This window comes from Anopheles bellator, chromosome 2 (genome assembly GCF_943735745.2).
Source record: "Anopheles bellator chromosome 2, idAnoBellAS_SP24_06.2, whole genome shotgun sequence".
NCBI classification, from domain to species: domain Eukaryota; kingdom Metazoa; phylum Arthropoda; class Insecta; order Diptera; family Culicidae; genus Anopheles; species Anopheles bellator.
The window spans coordinates 27,417,534-27,439,219 of NC_071286.1; the positions used below are offsets into that span (position 1 = coordinate 27,417,534).

The 21,686-nt window shown below is 52.9% G+C and overlaps 2 protein-coding genes across 3 annotated transcripts; both read right to left on the reverse strand.

Annotated features, from left to right (window-relative positions):
• Positions 1 to 6,282: 6,282 nt before the first annotated feature.
• Positions 6,283 to 9,992, reverse strand: LOC131212869 (hypoxia up-regulated protein 1). Of its 2 annotated transcripts, XM_058206925.1 has the most exons (3): positions 9,910 to 9,992; positions 9,473 to 9,822; positions 6,283 to 9,409 (listed from the first exon to the last, which is right to left on the reverse strand). In XM_058206925.1, the coding sequence occupies exons 2-3, from the start codon at positions 9,802 to 9,804 to the stop codon at positions 6,859 to 6,861; spliced, it is 2,883 nt and encodes a 960-aa protein (XP_058062908.1). In that variant the 5' UTR covers positions 9,805 to 9,822; positions 9,910 to 9,992; the 3' UTR covers positions 6,283 to 6,858. The 2 variants fall into 2 exon arrangements, with proteins under 2 accessions (XP_058062908.1, XP_058062909.1); XM_058206926.1 differs by having other exon boundaries at positions 9,473 to 9,915.
• Positions 9,993 to 16,755: 6,763 nt separating this feature from the next.
• On the reverse strand, positions 16,756 to 19,824 carry LOC131211103 (midnolin homolog). The gene is made up of 2 exons (XM_058204456.1): positions 19,517 to 19,824; positions 16,756 to 18,064 (listed from the first exon to the last, which is right to left on the reverse strand). The coding sequence occupies exons 1-2, from the start codon at positions 19,822 to 19,824 to the stop codon at positions 16,756 to 16,758; spliced, it is 1,617 nt and encodes a 538-aa protein (XP_058060439.1).
• Positions 19,825 to 21,686: the final 1,862 nt, after the last annotated feature.

Below are 21,686 nucleotides of genomic sequence, written 5' to 3' on the forward strand. Positions count from 1 at the left end.
ACGGAAATTGTACCTGAATCAAGGATTAAGCAGCAGCAACCGTCAACTGATACGCTTTCCGGATGTTCCCCCATGCACGATCCGCCCACCGTCCGTCCGGCCCCTCGCTACGTAAGTACCACCCCGGCCCGGCCTCGACGTCGTCGTCTTCATACTTCACAAAACCAAACTTCCGTTCCATAATCGAAAATGCGAAAATTGCCTCCGGGCGTTGGCGGGCGTTTTGGAAAATGCGGTTTTTCTCGCTCCGTGGTCCTCCGCTTTTTTTTTGGCTTTCCGTTCCTCCGTTTTCCACCCATCTGGATCTGGAGTCTGCCCACATCATTAGGTGGGGGCACAATGGCCAAGATACGGCCGCAAAACGCTTCGCAACCGAGATGTATGCAAATTAAATGCCGATGACAAACGCCCTTTACGATGAACGGCACCCGAGGCGCCCGAAGGCGATTTTTCCGAGCACTTTCCGGGGGCTAGTAACGGAATTCGCTGGTTTAAGTGCACGTCAGGGCATCTTGAGTGAAAACCTATGTTGGCCATAGGTTTGTTATAAAGTAAGCTCTAAAGACCTAAATCAATTTTTATTAATCAAGTCCCTTCGATGTTCCCGAACTTCCCGAACCACATTCTGGGCTAATGTTTCCACCGAAAGGTCTGTTATCTCAAGCAAAATGAAGATAAAAATAATAGTTACAATTCTTCAACCAGTTTCACGTAACTCCGAACGGCGCAATGACGAAACGTATCATCACGTACGGGAAGTAAATTAATTACTCTACCGAGAACGACAGAAATAAGTTTCCCAATAACTTTACCAACGGTCACCGATATTCCCGAAAATCACGTCACCGTCCAAATTGCTGTTACTGAAAATTGACCCTCTCTCCACAGAAGGCAAGCGCCACTTTGGGGACCGCCAGTTTGCATGCCATTTTTATCGCATCAACCGTTCGCGGACCACTTGAAGCGCCGTCGCCACCTCGAGGCGTTTAGCCAGGGCTGGCGGCCTGTCGATGACTGTCCACAGATGCAGCTCGTAAAAGCGAATCACCTCGGCGGCAGCATTAGCCCAAAAGCGCTGGCAAGAAGAAGAACCGATTTGCCCGCGAACGGACGGCCAGGGGGCCGTCCATGGGAGTGACGAACGCAAATCGCTTAGCACCGTCATTGCCGTCGTCATTGTCACTGTCGTCGCCTTGGGAAATCGATTTCTTGACACTCCGTGCTGCCGAGCGGCGGCGAAATCGGCCGGCAAACCTGTTGGCCAAATGGCGCCACGAGCCAGAGCATCGCATCGCACTAATAAGCTGCCTCCCGGACCGGGCTCAGCCCCGGGCTGTGGGCGTGCTCTCTCTCTCTCTCTTTCTCTCTGCGAGGCAAATCCAGAGCTGACCGACGATGTCAGGACCGCGCCGCGATGATTAATGCCCCATATTAGATACCACACTTTGAAGCTGTCCCAGCTAATGGGCAGCAATCGGTTAGCTGTGGGCTGTGTATCCTCCTTTTCTTTCGACGTGACGATCGCTTCGTCCTTTCGTTCGCCATTGCATATTTGATGTCCAGTTTTCTACTTGGCTCACAAATAATGATAAATTTATGCCGTTTGATTGGAATTTCAAGAAAACCACAAAATTCCATTACGACTCTAGCGTGATTCGTGATTACCTTTCAATTTGCCAACATTCAATGCTACAACATTTGCTCCCATTTATCCGCGCCACGAAATTCCTCCTACTTTCGGGAAACGCTGCTTTCATCAATATTTGATCGCCGGTCGATTGACGCCGGAGACACTTTATGCCGCCTCATGTTATATGCCGCTCGTTGACGTCAACTTTGCCAGCATTTCAGCGACAAACTTCATCCTCGCTGCGAGTTGAGTTTGCATACCGGTGGCGAAATGCATTGCCGCTCATTAGGACACCTTTCGAGAAACTGTCCGGGCAGCCGGGACATCCGGAATCACCTCCGAAGCACGGGGATCCAACTTTCCCAAACCACATTTTCGTTCCCACTGCAATCGGGACGCGTCGATAATTCGACGAAAGTGATGGCTGGTACCGCTCTACCTACTAAGCGGCCGCCGTTTAGCCCTCCCAGTGCAGACCAGACCACCAGAGACGGAGGTCCTGTGTGAGAGGCGTGGTCTCCGCGGTCCGAACCGACTCGTCCAAAGTCGGAGCGCTGCAGCTTCAAGTCAAGTTAATTAAATTTTAAAACTTTACCACCAACCCAACGGCTACTGGCCATTCGCTGTACGCGTGTATGTGTGAGACCCACTTGCCACTAGCAACTTCTCTCCGGTCAAACCGCCTCCTGCATTCAAGTCCCGGGAACGCCAGCCAAAGAAACTTTCCTCCAAATTCCGATGCGAGCCCGTCCCGGGCTGGGGGCGAGCCCGAGAATCGGATGCATAAAATGTGGCAGAACGTTAAATATTTTATCAAACTATCGGTTGTATTAATTGTTATTTAGTTACTTTTCCGGCCCGGACGAGTGCCGGAGCGCCTCTTGGGGCGCCGGAGAGTCGAAGAAGAATTCCCTCGGTGTCGTGGTCGTCGTCGTCGGGCACAACGCAACGCGCACAAACTTCCCAAATTGCTTCAGACTTCATTAGAGCGACGACGAGCTGGACGACAACCCACGAGGACTGGTTCAGGGGCCCCGGGAGCCACTGCCCCGTGTTCGGTGTGGCCGGAGGATGGCGCAAAGTAGTTGGCGAAGAAAAAGACTTGAGCCAGTTGGAGCAGCGGCATCCATCGAATCCTAGCTGTCGTTTCGCATCCCTTCCCCCCCCGGGCACCCCAGGCATTGTTTGGCAACATGCCACCAACGTTTCGCCATGCAGGACACGTACCGTTTTGTGGAGCAATTTCCCCAGAACTGGCCTGCCATTGTTGGACCTTGCCAGTGGCCGTCTGTCCGTCCGTTGCAACATAAAATGTCATCCGAATTTTTGGGGATTTTGCTTCGCCCTGACAGGAGCCGTTAATCGTGCTCGTAAATTTACGGGGCTTCACAGTGCCACCTCCCGGGTCTAAGATTATTTAATAATTGATAAAATTCATGTAAAACTGACTGCTAACAACGATCGCGTCATTACTATGTCACGCTTTAGATGAGCACTTTGGAGTGGTGAAACAAGTACTTAATTCATTCTGCCGGCCTTTGCATTATGTCCACCCTCTTCGTCTGCCGTTCGGACCTCTTCTGGGGAGTTTTAATGATACTTTTTGCGCCAGACAGCGAACAACGATCCCAGCATCCTTGCGAAAGTGCGCTTCTCATTCGCCCCGGTCGCCGTAAATTATTTATGCTGATCCGTTTATTTAACATCCTAAACCATAATATATTAATCCCGCCGCCAGATTTACATTTGTTTCCCGTTTTAACTTTTCTTTCCCGTTTTTTTTTCCTGCTTCGATTTTCATCCTCTCGAGCAACTCGCGACCGAGTGAGGCTTTAAAAACGGAAACCGCGGCTGGACCGCACTTTGGTCGCTGGGTACACCGAACGTTTATGCGGCCGTCCGTCGTGTCCAACTTCAAACACAAACCCGGAAGTATCAAACAAAACCTTCCCCACCGGTCGGTCGGTGGAGCACCTTTTTTTCTCGTCCATCTTCATTGTAACGCTTTTCGTGGAAAGTTCTCCCCAACATCCCCAGCGCGGTGGAGGCTAATGATTCGACGCAAAAACGTGACTGATGCTCTGCCGCGTGTACCGACGGGACTGGATTCCCCTTCCGCCACGCTTTGTTTAGAGAAGATTTTTAACTTTCATCCCACCGTGGGGGCCACGGCTTTGGCGCATGACGAACCGGGTCCGGCAACAAAGGCTCCGTTACGTTGTAAAATATTCCCACCAAATCCCTTTTCAAACGACGCTAATCTCGGGGCACATCCTTCGCGGCGGCAAAATGCATCCTTCCGGTAGGCGATCCGGCGTACGGTAGCGCGAATAGATTCCACGGCGGCGAGTTTGCAACAGTTTTAGCCGGGCTTTAAAGTTGTCCCATTGTTCTTGCCCTCAGCTCCGATCCCCTCAGGGTGGAGCCATTCTTGCCGAGATGCAAATGCAGTGATGTTGCGAGCATGTACATTCGAGCATGATGCAAGCGAATTATGTGGCGTTTCCTTATGCGTAAGACATTCACGACAAAATCGCGTCAGTTGTCGGTTGAGCAAACACTAATCAGGAAGTGAATAAACAACGGGTTTGCCGTTGCTGCTTCGTGCGCATCGGAACAAGATTTCAGGAAAAAAGAACTAGGACAGAATTTGTCTGATTTTAGGAGACAAAATTGTGTCATTCAGTTTCAAATACTCATGTCATGGGTCAATAAACAATACTCTCTTCTATTGGCCTCATTTTATTGTAGGAACAGCGATTGATTCCCGGAAAAGTTTATCTTTGTTCGTGTTTATTGGAGCAATGTAGAAGGTTAAACATTTAATTAAATTATCACTTAACTCGCATTTTTTTGCATTTTCTCATTATTTCTATTCGAATTTGAATGCAGCCATTCCTTTTATGGGCCTATTTGGAAATGAAAGTGAATCAATCCATGTTATTTATTAAGTAAACACAATTTTATAAGCTTAACTCGCAAGTCGCTAATGAGTCTTATTGGATAACCTGAAATGAGACAATTATTGCTTGATTGGAGCAGCTAGAGCCTTTCGGTAGCCCTAATGTTTCAATTTCAACAATGATTAAACATTAATCAAACGGCATCCGTTATCACCCTTACAGCACCTTTCATCCTCTGGCAAACTGTTGCGAAAGTGTTTGCCAGACACAATACCCGGACCGAGGGGATCCGCCCATACATCATGACGCGTGAGAAGCTCCACCGAAAGAGACCCCGAAGCTACAGACCGCTACCATAACCATTGCTTCATCCATGCCACCCGCAAGATCCAACCCTCGCAGTCCGCATTAAAGCCATTAGGACGAGATTTTCCAACCATTCGCAACTCTCGGCACAAGTCCGCTTGCGTTCAGTGATTTTTGTCTGTCAACCGGGCTTAAAAATGATGACACACCGTCAGAGACCACCACTTACTCGCTGTGCTTTCCGAGAATCCGGGGACCGGCCCATTAATCAACAGACACCGCACTTCATTTTGCACCGTGTAATGGCAAAAGTTTAACAATGAATTATGTCAAAAAACAAACGACTTCTTCTCCACCACTGGCAAAGCCGGACCATGCATGCCCACAACTTCACCAGCGGTGAAATTGAGAGATAGAGAGAGAAAGAGAGAGAGAGAGAGAGAGAGAGAGAGAGAGAGAGAGAGCGATCTTTGATCCCCGACAATCCATTCATTTTTCCCGTAGTTCCAATATCCTTAGCAAGGGATCAAACCAGTTTGACACTTTGGCGATAATCCGATCGGGTCCGATGCCAGCGTAGCTAATATGGCGGCCTTCTGGTCACTTGCACTCCCCCGGAGCGGGTTAAGTTCGATCACACCGCGTGGCCACTGACATTTTGCTTCGCTTCCCTTTCGCTCCACTCAGCCAGTTTTCTTTGCCTTCTGCTTTCATTTAAACTTTTCACGGGACGCTCTAAGCTCCGTCGTCCGTGGCCGTGCCGACCGGTGGTGGCGCGGATGCATAAAAGAGTGTATAATAAATGGTCTTGGGGGGTAGAAAAGTGGCTGCCGACAATTGTGGCACCCCCGAGAGCAGGTCGAAAACCATTTTGTCGCCACCGCGCCGTGACAGTGTCACACGGTGGGAAAGTTTTCCCGGAACCGGGGCCGAGACTGGCCGGGCGGAAAAAGTGTGGCCAAAGTTTTGCCGGCCAATTACAGGCCGACGGCAGGAAGAAAAGTCAATTTTTTACATGCGGTCCCCAGAAAGCAGCTTTTAAGCATCGGAAAAATGGGACGCACTCCTTTTACAACCAACCCACATTGGAGACGAAACCCGCACAGGAGTAAAAGTTATTGAATCAGTAATAATCTCCAATCGACGACAGTGTAAAAGTGTAGCGTCAAGTGTATGAGTTCCCAAAAGGCACACGCATTATACGATACGGTGAGGTAACTTATGAGAGCAAACCTTAATGGCCCATGATGTTACTTAGACTTGCCCTTTTGCCTTAGCAGTTAAACAAAAAAGTTTGTTCATATGGCATTATCAGCAGTCATTGTTCAAAGTACACATACAATTGCCACACAAAGGACAGTCGATATGCAATCCACCATGAACCGATCATTTCTTTCATAAGCAAACTAAACGACCGGACAGTTTATCATGTGTATCACCAATGTTTACTACGATCTTCGTGTTTCTTTTTCAGGTCGCTTACGCTAAAGTCCGACTTCCACCCATTTGCTCGCTCCCTGTGCTCAACTGTTTCATTCGATCTCCTCAAAACTGGTCCATCATTTGCGCGGCGAAAATCGCTGCTTCTAGCTGCTGCTCTGCGCCATTACATTTTACAATCGACTCAAGCTCCTCCACTCAGCGAATGCTCGAATTCAGCTCACATTTGTTCAGTTCATCGTTGCATATCACCGGGCGGAGATCCAGCTTCTGGACCGATGCCCGCCCGTTAGCCGAAAGTGCGTCAGTGCGGATTTGCTGCTGCTAGGCCACGGCGAATTGTTTGTTTTTGCTAATCTAACTCAAGGAATGGTCTGAGATGGTGGTTGGGAGGGAAACAAAACAAAGAGGGGACACGGGAGACCACGGGGAGATATAAATACGGAGCTCGTCCACAAATCGCGTTGAATTGGATGGATGGTGAAAAGGGGATGATGATTCGGAGATACCGTGTGTGTCTCTAGTTTGGCGTTAATGGTGGTGGTGAAGGAAACAAATGTCCAGTTTGTGCTCTCGGTTCTACAGTTCCGTGTGATCGCTGCCATCGGCGTTCTTGAGCGTGTCCGTTGGATCAATCTCTTCCACCTTCAACCCCTCACCACCATCTTCTTCCGACAGGTCCTTCTCCGGCGTCTGTTCGACCACCTGCTCCTCGGCACTGGATGGCTCCTTCGTGCCCTCCTCGTCCGTCTCGCCGGCAACCGGCTTCTTCTCCGGTTTCGGTGGTGGCGTCGGCTTCACCTTCGGTCGCCACAGCTTCAATTTGTTCACCAAATACTGCACCTCGCGATCGAGCATCGCCATCCGATCCGCGATGGCCTTCACCGTCAGTCGAACCGGTGCGTTGCGGGCCAGTTTGGCTTGTTCGGCCACTTCCGTGTCCCGCCACTCGATCGTTCCACGGATCGCTTTCTCGAGCGTTTCGATCTCCACCGCCGTGAATACATCCTTCTCCGGGTTGGCCTCCTTCGTGAGGTTCTTCGCGTTGCGCAGGAACGCCTCCGAACCGTTGATCATCCGCTTCAGGCCATTCAGGGCCTCCGGGCGCTCGTTGTGCTCCCAGTGTCGCGCGTACACCTCGTTCGCTACGCTCTTCAGTTCCTCCAGCTTCGTTTCGTACGTTTCCGCATCGGCATCGGTCCCGTCCTCGTACAACCAATCCGACAGCTCGGCGCACCGCTTCCGAATCGTTTCGATCTCGTCCGGCGTACTGCACGACGCGTACTCCTCCTCGTCCAGTTTGACCTGCGCATCGATCACGAAGCTTTCCAAGGCGTTCAGGGCCGTCTCGCGTCGCTTCTTGGCATTATCGATCGCATCAAGGGCGCTCAACTTCTTGGCGGACGACTCGAACTGGTCACCGTCCAGCGGGTGTACGAAGGTAAGCTCAACCTTCGAAGGAATCGTCTCCTTGAGGGTCACGATCTTCGGCTTCACCGTAGCATTCTTTGCCGCCGTCGCTCCGGCCTCGTCCGACGATGTTCCATTGCTTTCCGGTTTGGTGGCCTTCGTGGCTTCAGCATCTTCCTTCTGCTTCGGTGACTGCTTTTCGCCACCCTCCTTGGCGTCCTTCGCTTCCTCTCCGCCGGCCTCTTCCTCCCGTTCGCCCTCTTCCGTAGCCTTCGCCTCCGATGCCTTCGATCCATCCGTTGAATCGCCCGAAAACAGTTTGCTGATCGTGTTGCCGATCTTCTGGAACGTGCTCTCGTCCTCGTCGCCCTCTCCGTCAGCCTTGGTGACCGTCTTCTCCAGCACCAGCTCGACGTTGGCCAGCGAAAAGATGCCTGAATCGTCGAGCACAAAGTGCGCCTTGATGCCCTTCGATTCTACATTGTCGGCCGTGTTTGCTTTCAGCCGTTTGGCCACCTCGCTCAGCTGGACGCGCGCCAAATCCACCGACGGTCCGAGCACAAGGACCCCATCCTTTCCGAGCACCGACTCCAGCTCGGCGTACTGGACCGTGAACTCGAAATCGTCCGTGTGCTTGTTGAAGGTGATGACCTTCTTCTGCGGATACGAGTTCATCGACCCGAACAGTGTCCGGCGAACCTGGCGCATGGCTCCGCTCTCCCCTTCCCGATCGAAAACGACCTGGATCGGGAACAGGACCGCATCTTTCGTGATGAATTTCTTCACCTTGAAACCGGTGGCCAGATCGGCCGCTCGGTAAACCGCCCCCATGCAGGCGGCCTCATCGGCGTTGATGTTTTTCGCCAGCTCCTGCCCGATGTGGGCCCGCAGAATGTCCTGCACCTTCGGGACGCGTGTGTTGCCTCCGAACAGAACGACCTGATTGATCAAATCCAGCTGCAGGCCCGCTCCGGCCAACGCTTTGTCCAGTGGGGCCGTCACCCGCTCGTACAGATCCTTGCACAGTTCCTCGAACTGTTCGCGTGTCACCAACAGCCGGAAGTCTTGCTCATCGAGCAGACCCTCGATCTGCGCGTAGTGCTCCGTGTTGGCACTCAGCACGTTCTTCAGGCGGCCCGCTTCCTTGAACAGCTTCGCCATGGCTCGCGGATTGGTGAACACGTCCGTTTTCGTTTTGCCCGCTTTGTTGAACTCCCGGCCGAGGAAATCGCGCAATCGGACCTGCATCTCCAGTCCACCGAGCGTCCGGTCGAAACCCACGCCCAGCACCTGCACGACGGGGTGTGTTTCACGCGTCGCCTTATCCTTCACCAGCTGATAGCTTACGACGGCCGCCGACGTCTTGTACGCTCCCATGTCGTAGAACAGGAAGTATTGTGCCGTCTCGTTGATTTCCTTGCGCCGGAAGATGCCATAGTTGAGCGCCACGGCCGTGTAGTCGTTGATCAGCTGCAGCACCTTCAGGTTGGCCAACCGGGCCGCCGACACCAGGGCCGTCCGTTCGGCTTGACCGAAAAATCCGGGCACTATCAGCACACACTCGCTGATCGTCTGGCCGGTCGAGTCCTCGGCGTACTCTTTGGACACCTGCAGCAGCTGCCCGATCAGCTCTTCGATCGTGAACTGCTCTTCGCCGGTCCGGAAAACGACCGTTTTGCGCACCGGATCTTCCACGATGTCGTAGTACGGGAACCGTTTTCTAAAAGCAAGAAACCCATGAAAAGTGGAACCCATGGCCACTGTGCCTTTCCATCCAACTAACCTGTACAGCTCAACCATCGGATTGTCCACCGTTTTGCCCAGCAAATCGATCAAATAGCTGTAGCTGTTGGGCGGGAAGCGAACGCCCAACGTTTGCGCGTCCTCACCGTACACGCGGTCCCCGTTCCGGAACGCAATCGTTGTCGGCGTTTTCCGTTTCGACTCCTTGTTGAGAGCAATTTCCATCGGGACGCCCGGTGACACCACGCCGACCTTCATCCACTCGCTGCCCAGGTCCACCGACATTACGGCGGCCCCGTGCGCCAGGCTGGCAAACGCTACCAACAGCAGCACCGGGCCCCCGAACAGCAGCAACCAGTGACGTGGAACCATGCTGACGGCGTCAGCACTCTGTATTGGGGTTGAGGAATGGAAATGATGAAATCGGCTCCCGCATCCGGAACTGGCCACAAACTAGGTCACTGGGCTGCTAGCTACCTGTTAGTTTTTTTTCTCAGGACCTCCGACACGCCTCGCCTCGAGTCTACCGTAATCACGGAACAGATTGTACACGCTTTCACTGTCTATCGTTCACACGTTTGCGCCACCCGTTCCCAAGCCACGATACAGGTTTCACGATTTCTCCGGGTTTTTATCTCCTCCGCTGCGCGCCGGCCAATGGACGATTACCGCGTGGACCGAATGAGGTGCACGGGTTAGCACGGAACGCGGATTCACGGGCAAGAGCCGCAGTCACCGTCACCGGTTTGGAAAAACACGTCAACACAAACGTCACAGAAAAGTGTCTCTCTCTCTCTCTCGTTTCGTGTTCGGGATTTTCGTATTTTCGTAGTTTGAATCGTGCATCGATTTCACTGACGTGTTTCTTTCTCGCTCGCTTGACGCTCTCTCAGCGCGGGCGAAAACGAGGCCGGTTTTCGCCCCAATCAGCTGGCATTTTTTGCCTGACAGTTCCACTCCGCGGAAAGCTTTCGACGCTTTCGATTCGCTGGCAACACTGACAGCCTGTAAAGTGGGCTTTCGAAACGGAAAAAGGCGAATATTTGAATTAATGATTCTACTTCCAAACATCATGACTTCCATTCTGTCCTGAACTTCGTCACTCGGGACATTTTAATTTCAAAACAAGGTAGAAGAAGCATTTTCACTTCTTTTTCAACTTCTATATCGCCTGAACATGAGTCTGTCATCCACGCGAGCGTCGAGGTTTACATCGCCCCAGCGCCACAATCTCCATCGCTGGGCAGATCTATTTATAGCCCGTCCACCCCACCACCTTAATCACAATCAGCCAATCAAACAGTGCGTATTCTATAAATAGACCATGCCAACCCCACCCCCACCAGACGTCCCGAGACAGGCTGGTGGGATGCGTAAATGGAACTGTTGTTTGCTGCCCACGCGAAAAGGACACCCAGACCCCCCGAGAGCGACGGACGGACGGCTGGCTGCATTTCCATGGCAACTGGGAAAAACTGCGGCGCGACGCGTCATATGTAGGCGAGTTTTCCTTTCGGGCGCGCTTCTTCTGTCCGCCGGTGACGCACTCACTTCCAACGCAGCGTCCAACGGCGTGCTCTGGCGCTTCTGCACTTTGCGCGAAACTACGGCCGGTGGCTGATGGCGCGCGCGGTGGCTTTCTATTTTTAAGCCGATTCGACCTAAAAATATCGAACATTAGATGATACTCGGTGAAACCCAAAAGTGTGCCCTTCTTCCCGCTTAATCCCGTAGATGGTCCGTCCGGGGCACGCTTGCAGGGAGATGACGCGCGACTTAATTAACGAATAAATTAAGTAACGACCACCACAAAAAGAGTTGCGAGGCCAATGATTTACACACGCCCGAGAACACCGTCTTCTCCCGGCCGGGTTTCGTTTGTTGACTCCTGTGGCAAGATATACCTGAAAAGCGGTTGCTGCAGGAGAAAGGTGGCAAAAAGTAATGCGCTCTGAATGACGTCATTTGGGAATTCTTCGTTCCACCGGGGAGGAAGGCCTTGCTTTTGCGACACGAAAGTTTTCCCGTGTTCCTGCCGAAACCTGCAAACATCAACCCACCACCCAAAACCACTCACAGAGAAAAAGGTCAAAACTCGGGGTTTTTTGTTTTTTGCACATTTTTTTCTATTTCTTTTATAAGTCAAAGGAGTTTATACACTTTATGGATCAATGCTCTACTACGTTCGAAAAAGGGAGAGGTAAACAAAAACGGAGCAAAAACAATCGTTCCTACGCGAGACGATTAAATACAAAACGCGGTCTTGTCGGACACGTTGCAGTGTGGTAGAGAAGAGCGCAGAAAGAAAGCATTTTTACAGTTTTGCAAGTTTTTCGTGCTGCTTTATGATTTCAAGGGCCAGCAGCTGACCGGGCACGAGCCGGCCTGTCCCCTGTTCCTACGTCATCAGCGCCTCATCCACACGCACACAACCCGTCATCGGCGTCATCTTCTTTCTCCGTTTAGCTCCTCTCGTTTCTCACTTTTTCAATTCACTTAATAAATCCTTACTTTTTTTTGTTGCTTTTACCACTTTTTGGGAATTTGATTGCTCACTGTTCACACGTCAGTGAGTTTTGTGTTTACTCATTTAATAATTATATTTTTTGCTTTGTTTTCCTCTCTCGCTCTACTGATGTATAATATTCTTACGTCCTTGTCTGCACACGTGCTCACCACTTTGCGTCATTCTTTTCTCTTCCTCACACATTCGCGAGAGAGTTTATGCTTTTTGTTTAAAGATTAATGGTTTTTCTTCTTTATTTTTAATGTTTATCTTAATGCAGTACAGGAGAGTTTGTTGTGGTTGCTGCGAGATACTTAATATATGCTTTGTTTCCGTTTTATTTTTTTCCCAGGCGCACTTCTTGGTTCTTAGCTCCCCCCTCCCCCTCTTGCTCACCATTTCTGTTATCATCGCATTCTCTGTCTCGCATCGCACTCTCTCTCTCTCTCTCTCGTCTCGCTGTTGTGGGTGCTGCTGTTGTGGTTAGAGTTGTTTCCCGCATTACCTTCTTATCGTCTAATATCACAGATTTTGTTTACTTGCTCATTTCTTTTTTCCCTCCCCTCGGGGTGTTGTTGTTGCTTTTTGCTTTTTGTTTTTTGTTGTTGTTTGTTATTTGTGGTTTTTTTCCAGCGTTTTTGTGTTTCAGATTTGTTGGTTGGTTGGTAGGTTTGCTTGCAATCATCTCTTGCGATCAAATTTGTATATACTTCGCGCCGCTGTCACTCAAAATATGTTATATTATATGTTTTGCTTCCTTCGCAACGTTTCCGCTTCCACGGAACCGGATGGCTGCCACCCCCCGCACCAGAGGGTGAAAGGAAAGAGGCCACTTCTCGATGCGAATGCGTTTTTCTCTAAGTTACCCCCGTCCTGCACAACGACAAATACATGTGAGCGCGGCGCAGGGTCGGCTGCCCGGTCTTATCAACGTCTTATCTGCAATTAGCGTGCAAAACACGTTGAGAGTTTGGTTTTTAGGTTCTCGCTTTCCTGATCATGGTGTGTGTCACGTGTTGGTTGTGTGCAGTTTTACGCGATACTCAGTCCTACGATATAACTCTACTTTGTCTACAATATTTGTGTGTTTTGTATATAGGAGACACATGTTTTGCGAATTAAATGTAGCCCACGTTCCGTTAGCCGGCGAAAGTGCGACAACGAACGGAAGTTTCGGAACCGTATCTCGCGAGTGTTAACGAGTGTGTGCGGGGATGTCTTTGGGGGTCAGGTGGAGGGCCCACTTAAGGAGGACGACGCCATGCCATTTTCCCACCTTGGTATCGGGTGTTCCGCTCACGAAACAAATCACACGCATATTCTGCTGCTGCCATCGTGTGAGTGGTGCCTTATGTTAATGCGTTTTTTTGTTCATTTTTGTGTCATTTTATATCGCGATCACCTAAATTTAATTGAAAACGGAAATAGTTTCCTCCGGGCACAATTGTTCTGCTGTTCCACTAGTAATTCGATCACATCTCGCCACGCACAATGAATGGTTTTGCTTATCCTTTACGGTCTCTCTCTCTCGCTCTCTCTCCCTCTCTCCCTCTCTCTGTGGTGTGCGTTGTTTCGTTTGATTTGGAATAATGCACGCAATTCACAAATTGCTTCCATTTTCTGCGTTGGTTCTCTACAATTATCTGGTTCTAATGTTTTGGTATTACTGTTTCGATCATCCCTCTCCCCCTGCCTCTGTCTCTCTATCTGTCCTTTACATACGTTATCATTTTAAGTTTAGGTCCTTTCATTTTTCGTTCACATTTTTCATTTGTCTCATTAACTGGTTTTTTGGCCACAAAACTTTGAACCGAATCTAATTCGAACGATGTAACAACAATGCGGTACCCGCCATGCAATGGGCTCCCACCCACCAAACAATTGGCCCTTTCCATCCCGAAAAGCAAAAAATCGATAAACAACGAACTGAAACAATGGCACCACCCACTCTATCACACGGTGCGCGAAGGGAGTCGGCTGTGTCCCACGGGGCACGCAAGAACTCGAGGGAGGGCGCGCGCGCGAAAAGCGAAAGGAGAAAAACGCAGAAATCAATCGGATCGAGAAAAGCTTCTTCTGTCCGCGCGTGGCTACGGCTACAACCCCGCCACCTAACGGGAGACCCCAAATGGAGCAACGCAAACGCGCAGAAAAAACGTGAATGGGTGAAGAAAATTTCAAAACGTTACGAATTGCAGCACCCGCACCCAAACCACGCCATGCCGCCACCGGACCACGGATATGGCAGCCCCCACACCCGGAGGAGCAGAGCGCCGAGTCAACGGTGTATCATCGGCCAGTCGCTGCCGTGCTTTCTCCTTCTCTCGCGCACTCAGACATGCCGCCCTTCTGGTGTCTGCGTTCGTCCCTCCGGCCCCCCCGGCCAGGTTGCTGCCTACCGCGGGAGCGCCCTTTTCCGAGGCGCGCATAACGGAGTTTTCCACTCGCTCGCAGGCAGCAACATCACCGCAGTGTTGCGCCGATAATTTGAAGCAAAACTTTGATGAGCAACACAAACAGCAATACGGCTCTCTGCTTGGAGGAGGAAGAAGAGATAAAAAGTAAACCCTCACAGAGCGCCGCGCGAAGGCACGTGAGAAACGCGACCACAAAAGTGAGCAGCGGCCGGCAGCGGATGAGCCATGCTTATGACCAGAGCTCATGATGGTGGTGCCAGGAAGAAGACCACGCAAAAAAAAACAGGCCGACCGCCGACTCCGTGGCCGACCGCCGACTCCGTGGCCGATCCGCTAAACGCCTGGCGTCAATCGCCAATTGTGTGCGGAGCTGCTGCTGCTGCTGTGTGGCTATGAAAGTCGTTGCCATCGTAAAAAAAGGCTCCATCGATGGGCTCCAACATGATGATGATGATGAGAGCAAGATCAAAAAACGGCGAAGAACGTGCCTCATAAAAGGACGGAGCCATTTGGGAATTGGGGGCGAAGGCGATTGGTCCTCGGAAAGGAAGGACCCGTCCGTCGCTACTACGAGAGGTGTCCTCTGTAAATCTGAATTGAAGTTTGGAGCCCCACCGTCGGTTGTAGCCACCAGCGCCAGATGGCGCTGCTCGGTGTCTAGTCGGTGCTGTCATAGTGTTGGGGCACTGTGTGTCGCACACAAACACCGTAGCAACACAGTGGGCCACGAGGGGGACGTCGTAATCGCGCGCGCCGTCGAGCCGCCTTGCCTTGTGCGATTTAAATGTTTCTTCTTGCACTTTCACTTCTCTCACCTCTCACTCTGTCGCGCTTTCGCTCTCTCTCTCTCTGGTTGTCGCTTTGAAGCCTACTTAGAGGCCCAGCATCGGCGCGCACCTGCTGCTACTTGGATGCCGATGCCTCAAAAAGTGACCGTTAGACGATGCGACCGGTCGGGAGTGTGGCACCGGAAACCGGAGTTATCCGCGGCCGGCTGTGTGTCCTGCCGCCCTATTAGGGAAATCGGTTCGGTTCGCGTTTTAAACACCACCCAAAAGTGAGTTGCAAAAATGTGACGTGGGAAAACTCTTCGGCGGCGTTTTCCTCTTTTCCCATTTCAGACTAACGCCTGCGACGGGCACCTTCCTTCGATAAAGAAGAGATAGTGCCCGGCCAACAACGCGCGTTCGATGGATTTTGACTTCCTCCTTTCGCAATATTGCACCGGGCGGCGCAACCGCGTTCGTCGTCGCCGTGGTCGCCCATTGCGCTTTGGTGTTGTGCTATTGTGTGAGGCTCTCACTCTCTCTCACTCTCTCTTTCGCTCTTTCTGACACATAGCCTTCTGTGTTGTTGCACATTTGCACACCGTTTTCACTTTTGCCCACTTCGAACGGCGAAGACAGGGCGGCGGGTCGGCGCAAAACCCTTTCGCCGCTTCTAATGCACAACACACCATATTTTTGTGTGCGCCCTCTTATTCTTTGTGCCACTTTGGTGTGGTGACCACCATCAAATGCGCCCCCCCAACACACACCCAAATTCTCCCGTTATTGCATGATATTGCCCATTCGCTCGACGATGTGTGTTGCACAATGTTCCCTCTCTCTAGTAATGCACGGGCGTCCCCCGAGTTAACGTGGGCGACGAGATAACGATAAAAGTAATTTACAATAACATTAAATTAAGTGTGTCCTTACGCAGGCTACTAGTGTTAAAATAATATTAAAATACGCAAACAAAGCTATACGCGCACGCACACGCGAGTGTGGCGCAAAGTGGGGTTAAAATTAATTTAAATTTGTCCTAAAAGCAAACCTCTTGGTCCTCCTGGTCCGTCCGTCGGTCCGGGGAGAAGAAATAAACAATGTAATCAACTAAACGCCTCACCGATTAAACGGAGGAGAGAATTGGGGCGGCTTGGGTTGGTTGGAAACAATTGGGTCGGCCACCCTGGGAGACACGAATTCTGCTACCCGCGGTAGGGTTAAAAGCGCACACGGGGAATCCTCTTGCTTCGGCTCGCCGTCCAAGTCCACGACCTACACACTCCTCGTTGGCCGCCAAACTTCTCAGTCGCCACCGAGCACTGTGCACCGTGCACTTTGCGTGTATGTATTAAGGGCAAATAAATTAAGAATTATACGTTACATTGCACACATCGACATGCAGGCTGGAGACGACTCAGAAGTGTGGCTCGGCAGCACGCTCTCAAAAGGCATCATTCCCCTTTTCGGAAGAGGGCGAACGTCTTCAGTCAGACGCGGAACGGAAGGTTGGTGGCGGTGGTGGTGGCGGTGGTGGTGGCGGTGGTGGTGGCGGTGGTGGTGACCGGTAGTAACAGCAGTGAACGGCGAACGTGGCGCTACGTGGGGAGCAGCAGGGGTTGGCGGCCTACTTTCAAGTTTCCAGCGACGTAACGACGAGATTGTGGAACACGCTGGCCCCACCGTCGGTGCCCATCAGCATGGCGGCCTGGCCACAGGAATCGATGGCGGTGGTCGGTGTTGGGGAGGCGGTTCCACTGGCGGCCGCTACCGAGGCCACACCGTGGCCACTCTGGTGACCGGTAGCGGTCGCTCCAACACCGCACCCCATGGCGGCCGTGCCCGTGGCGTTCCCGGTGGCTGCTGCTGCGGCGGCTGCCGCTGCCGCCGCCGCCGCTGCTCCGGCCGCCGACGTAGCGGCCACGACGGCGGCCGCCGCCATCGCACCGCCATTGCTGACGCCCAGCCGGAGCGCATCCATGATGACCTCGAACTCCTTCTGGTGGTGGTGCGCCACCTGGTAGTCGAACCCGACCGCCAGATCCGGCAGCGAGTGGAACGGGTGCAGGAACGGACTGGCGGCGAACGGGTGCTCGAGCAGATCCCCGATTCGGGGCCGCTTGCACAGACCGATGAGCTCCGCCGACGACGACGACGACGACGAGAGCGGGCTGGATGATGATGGCGGGACCGCAGCAGGACAGTCGTCGATGCCGGTCAGCAGACGGCCACCGCCGGCCGGGAAGCATGTCTGGGAGAGGGCCTCCCGCACCAGCCGGTCACTGTCGTCGTCGTCCATCGACGCAAACTTCCGCTTGCGCGACACCATCGCCTGCTCGAGCTGCTCGGCCCCTTGCGTTATTTCCGGATCGACGAGGGGCATCGCCGCGTCCAGCGCACACAGCTCCCGGTCGAGCGTCTCCAGGTCGGTCTCGACGGACGAAGACTTTCGCTGGCGGTCCGCTTCGCTTGGCGTCGTTTGCGCGACCAATGGCGACGAGGAGGACGAGGTGGAGGAGGCGGCAATTGATGAATCCGAGCCGAGCTCGTTGTGCCCGCTGCTGCTGCCGCTGCTGCTGAGACCCGACGACGGAGAGGCCACCAATCGCTGGTGTTGCTGCTGCTGCTGCCCTCCGTGATGGTGGTTGTGGTGGTGGTGGTGGTGGTGCAGGTGATGTAGCGAGGAGGGGGCGGGCGAGGAGGACAGGTTGTGATTATGCTGCAACTGACAGTTGTTGTTCAGATTTTCATTGTTATGCACGAACTCTCCCAGCTCGTCGCGATGGTGGTGATGATGGTGGTTGTGGTGGTGGTGCAGGTGGTGATGGTTGTTGCCGCTGCCATTGCTGCTGCTGAGGCTCGCGTTGGCATAGTTGTTATTCATGCAATCCGACTCCGATGCGTCCTCATCGTCGTACTGCTTTCTGCTACTGTCACTGCTTCTGTTCCGAACGTGGTCGAGAGTGAGAACGGGAGAGAGAGAGAAAGCGATAAGGAAAAGGGGGCCAATTAATAAAAAACCACTTACACGTCCGCTAGAAAAATGAGGTGATTAATGTCACAAACACGAGAGGGAGGGGGCTCACGGATTAATTGATAATTAGCTGTCAACTGGCGGCCGCATGCTCGCGACCAAAACAAAAACAAAACAGAGACGTTTGACAGTTGTCAGTTGAAAAGGCAAACCGAAGCAAGCTTTCAAATGCGACTCGTGCACACACACGGGCACATACGAAGGACATCGGCAACTATGACGTGTGTCCCACCACCAAAAGTTAAGTCGCGTGGCGTCTTGTGACGTTTGCTCCGTTTGGCAACGGGGACAAAGCAAACCAACTGTTGTTGTTGTCGCCCCAGACACACATACACGCGCGCGGACCATGTCCCCGCCGCCGGCCGTAAGTAGACCGCGGGCGCCTTCTTTGGGGTTAGGGAGTGACGTTTCTCCGTTGCCCCGTTGCTTCTTCGGAGGGGACGGTGTCGACTGTTGCTTCGATTGCTCCACCATTCGCGGCGCGCGTTCTCTTCCTCTATTTAGGCGTGCCTCTTCCGCCGTTCCATTGTTTCGCTGGGCTCCCTTTTGGGCGAAAAAGGAAAAACTGTTCCAAACGTCCACACGACGGGTCCGAGAATCGATTATCGGATGATTCGAGGTGACGCGCGGGTACAAGGGTGCGACGTGGTTGCTCTCTCTCTTCCTTGACAGATTATAAAATTAGCCAAGATTCTGCACAACCACCATGGCTCTTCTCGGGGGCTGCCGACGGTGGTGGCCAAAGTAATCCAATCCACACACTTGCCACCGCGCGGCCCCCAACCATCGTGTCGTGTCGTTTGTGGTGCGCTATTTTTAACCCTACACGCCACCACACTACCTAGCCAAGACACGCACACCGAGAGACGGCCTTACACCGTTCGCCTTCGCAAAGAGCACGCACGCCGATTGAGGCGGAAGCCATTTTTCGTTGTTTCAAAGCAGCAACCGGAGTAGAGCTCGGTGCGCAACTATTCTTCGAATCAATCAAACGTGCAGCACAGTCTGTGAGTATCATGCGTCCCCATCATTCGGGCGGAGATTCAGCTCGTAGGCCTACTACTAATATTTCGGTACGAAAACAACATCACACGCGTGTCCTGGCCGTAGTAGTAATCGATGATGCTCGGGTTACGTGTTGCTTCGCCGAACACTTCCACCATTCAGTGAGGCAATTCCAACAGAGAAGCGCACTTGAACCGAACTGCGAACAGGGAGATTCTCTTTCGCGGAACCTGCGCCCGGAATACCGGAAGGGACCCCCCCAGATTGGCACGCGACACAAACAAAAAGCATCATCCTGACGTCATCGCAAACGTCATCAACAGCAACACTGTTACACTGGGCGACGACAACTCACCTGGCCAGATTGGAGAGCATCAGGAGCTTGTGCTGCTTCTCGCGCCGTATGTCGTCGGTCAGGCGCGAGTACGTGTTGTTGATGCACACGGAGCGGCGCAGGTTGCGCTCCGAGTCCTTGATGCGCTCGAGCTTGTGCACGCACAGCTGCAGGATCCGCTTGCGCACCTCGCGCTGCTTCAGCTGCGGCGAGATCATCGGCACCTTCGGTCGGTTGCGGCGGATCGGGGGCGACGAGTGGGGCGGCCCGAACATGTCCGAGTCGTCGTCGGCCGCCGCCGCCGCTCCACTGTTCGATGGCAGGGTCATGGTGACTCCCGTGTGGACGTGGCGCTGAGATTCTCTCTCTCTCTCTCACTCACGCTCTTTGTTGGTTTTTGTTAATTATTTGGTGTCACTTTTGTTTTTCTTTTTTCTAGTGCGGGACACACCGAGAGTCCACCCAGAGAAACCGGACGAATGTCACTTTTACGGCACACTTTCGACACCGAGCGACCGCGCGCGGATCACTTCCTTGCTGCTTTACAGCATGTCACGCTCTTGGTGCGCCGTCCCGTTTTGTTCACGCACGCACGCAGGCAGAGAGGAACTATTGGTTCACTTTGCGCGCAGCCACTTGAGCTCTCTCTCTCGCTCTCTCACTCTCTCTCTCTCGCTATCTCGTTTATGACGGGAGTTTTGGATTTTGCTTTCGCGCGGTCCTCGTCGTGGTCACCGTTTTCTAGTTCATGCTCCAAATTCACTGCGCTTTTCAATTTCAATTCAAATGATTAACCACCGCGGCGTTGGTCACTCGCTGCACACACACACACTCTCACACCGACAGACGCCTGGTAAGGCCACCTCTTAACACGTTCGTTTTATGATGTGTGGGTCAGTTAACTTTTTTATGTTTCTGCAGGTAAATGCCGCGCGCCACGAAAGCGAAACTCGGGACAGGCTGGCTGGCTGCGTGCTCTTTTCGGGACCTGAACGCCTCCTGCAACCTGCTGGTCACTTGCAATTTTTTTCCTTTCTTCTTCTATTGGCCACATGCACACAGATACCACCACCCGTCACCACGGTCGCGGGCGCTGTTCGAAACCCGTTTTCGGACTGTGGGGCGAGAGAGATACCACCACCACTGGCTGGCTGGTTGACTGGCTGGCTGGCTGGCGACCTTGCCCCCCCTCGCCGTTAGGTGCGGGTGAAGGAAGCGAACTTAACACGGCGGGCGGTGGTGGAGTCGAACGCGCTTCGTCTGCGTCTCTGTTTTGCTTGTTGTTAGCCCACCTCCCGGGGGGCCACACTTATTCCTTTGGATATCCTTATGCTCACTGGCGCGGAAGTCACTGGCAGTCGGCCCACCGTTGGCCAAAGTTTTGTTTCAAATTGCACGAATGGGGGGAGGTGGGCGCGAACGGCCGGGCAGATGATAATAAATTGACACGCGACCTCAATTGACACGGCCAGGCTCAGGAAGCTATAAGGCTTTCCTCCTCCGGTTCACACGTGCGGTGGGCACCGAAAATGAAACTAATCACTTAGCGTAGTCAGTGGTGGCCATTGGGCTCACATCGTTGGCGGCAATAAGTCACACTCTTGCAAGACCACCAACCACCGGCTCGGGATGTAAAACCATAATCCCGAGATCTAGATTGACCCTGGTCAGAGACACACACGGTGGTTCCTTTAAACGGTCGCTTCTTCGTTCGGTCGGCTCGGCACGTGCACCGTTCGGCTCCTCCGGCACACTACCTCTCACGCACGCTACTGGAGCTTCTCGGACGGTCGGATCCGCCGGATCGGTTGTGTGTGGTAACCGGAGAAGAACTGAGGATGGATAACGACGGGTGGTCAACGCTACCCCCTTTGCTGGCTGCGCGGAACTCCTTGATTTCGCGCGTGCTGCACGCTCGAACGCCAATCCGAAACTGACAAACGGACACAACCCGACCAGCCAACCAACCATCCGGACGGTCGCCGAATGCCGAATGCCGCGCGGTGTGAGCGAGCCAGCGAGCGAACGAGTGAACGGGCGAGTGGAACCCGAACCCGTGTCACTCACCGTCGGCGGCTTCTCACGAGTGCCGTCCACCCACTGCGGCGCTGCCGCCGCCGCCACCTCCTACCAGCGCGTATCGTAACCGAAAAAGGGGATATGCTGCGCCGCGCGTCTAACGGTAATGGTC

Coding starts and splice junctions, on each gene's coding strand:
- LOC131212869 (XM_058206925.1), bottom strand. CDS start 9,804: ATGGTTCCACGTCACTGGTTGCTGCTGTTCGGGGGCCCGGTGCTGCTG. Junction 9,410..9,472: donor CCGATGGTTGAGCTGTACAG/GTTAGTTGGATG, acceptor TCTTGCTTTTAG/AAAACGGTTCCCGTACTACG.
- LOC131211103 (XM_058204456.1), bottom strand. CDS start 19,824: ATGACCCTGCCATCGAACAGTGGAGCGGCGGCGGCGGCCGACGACGAC. Junction 18,065..19,516: donor ATGCTCTCCAATCTGGCCAG/GTGAGTTGTCGT, acceptor CGTTCGGAACAG/AAGCAGTGACAGTAGCAGAA.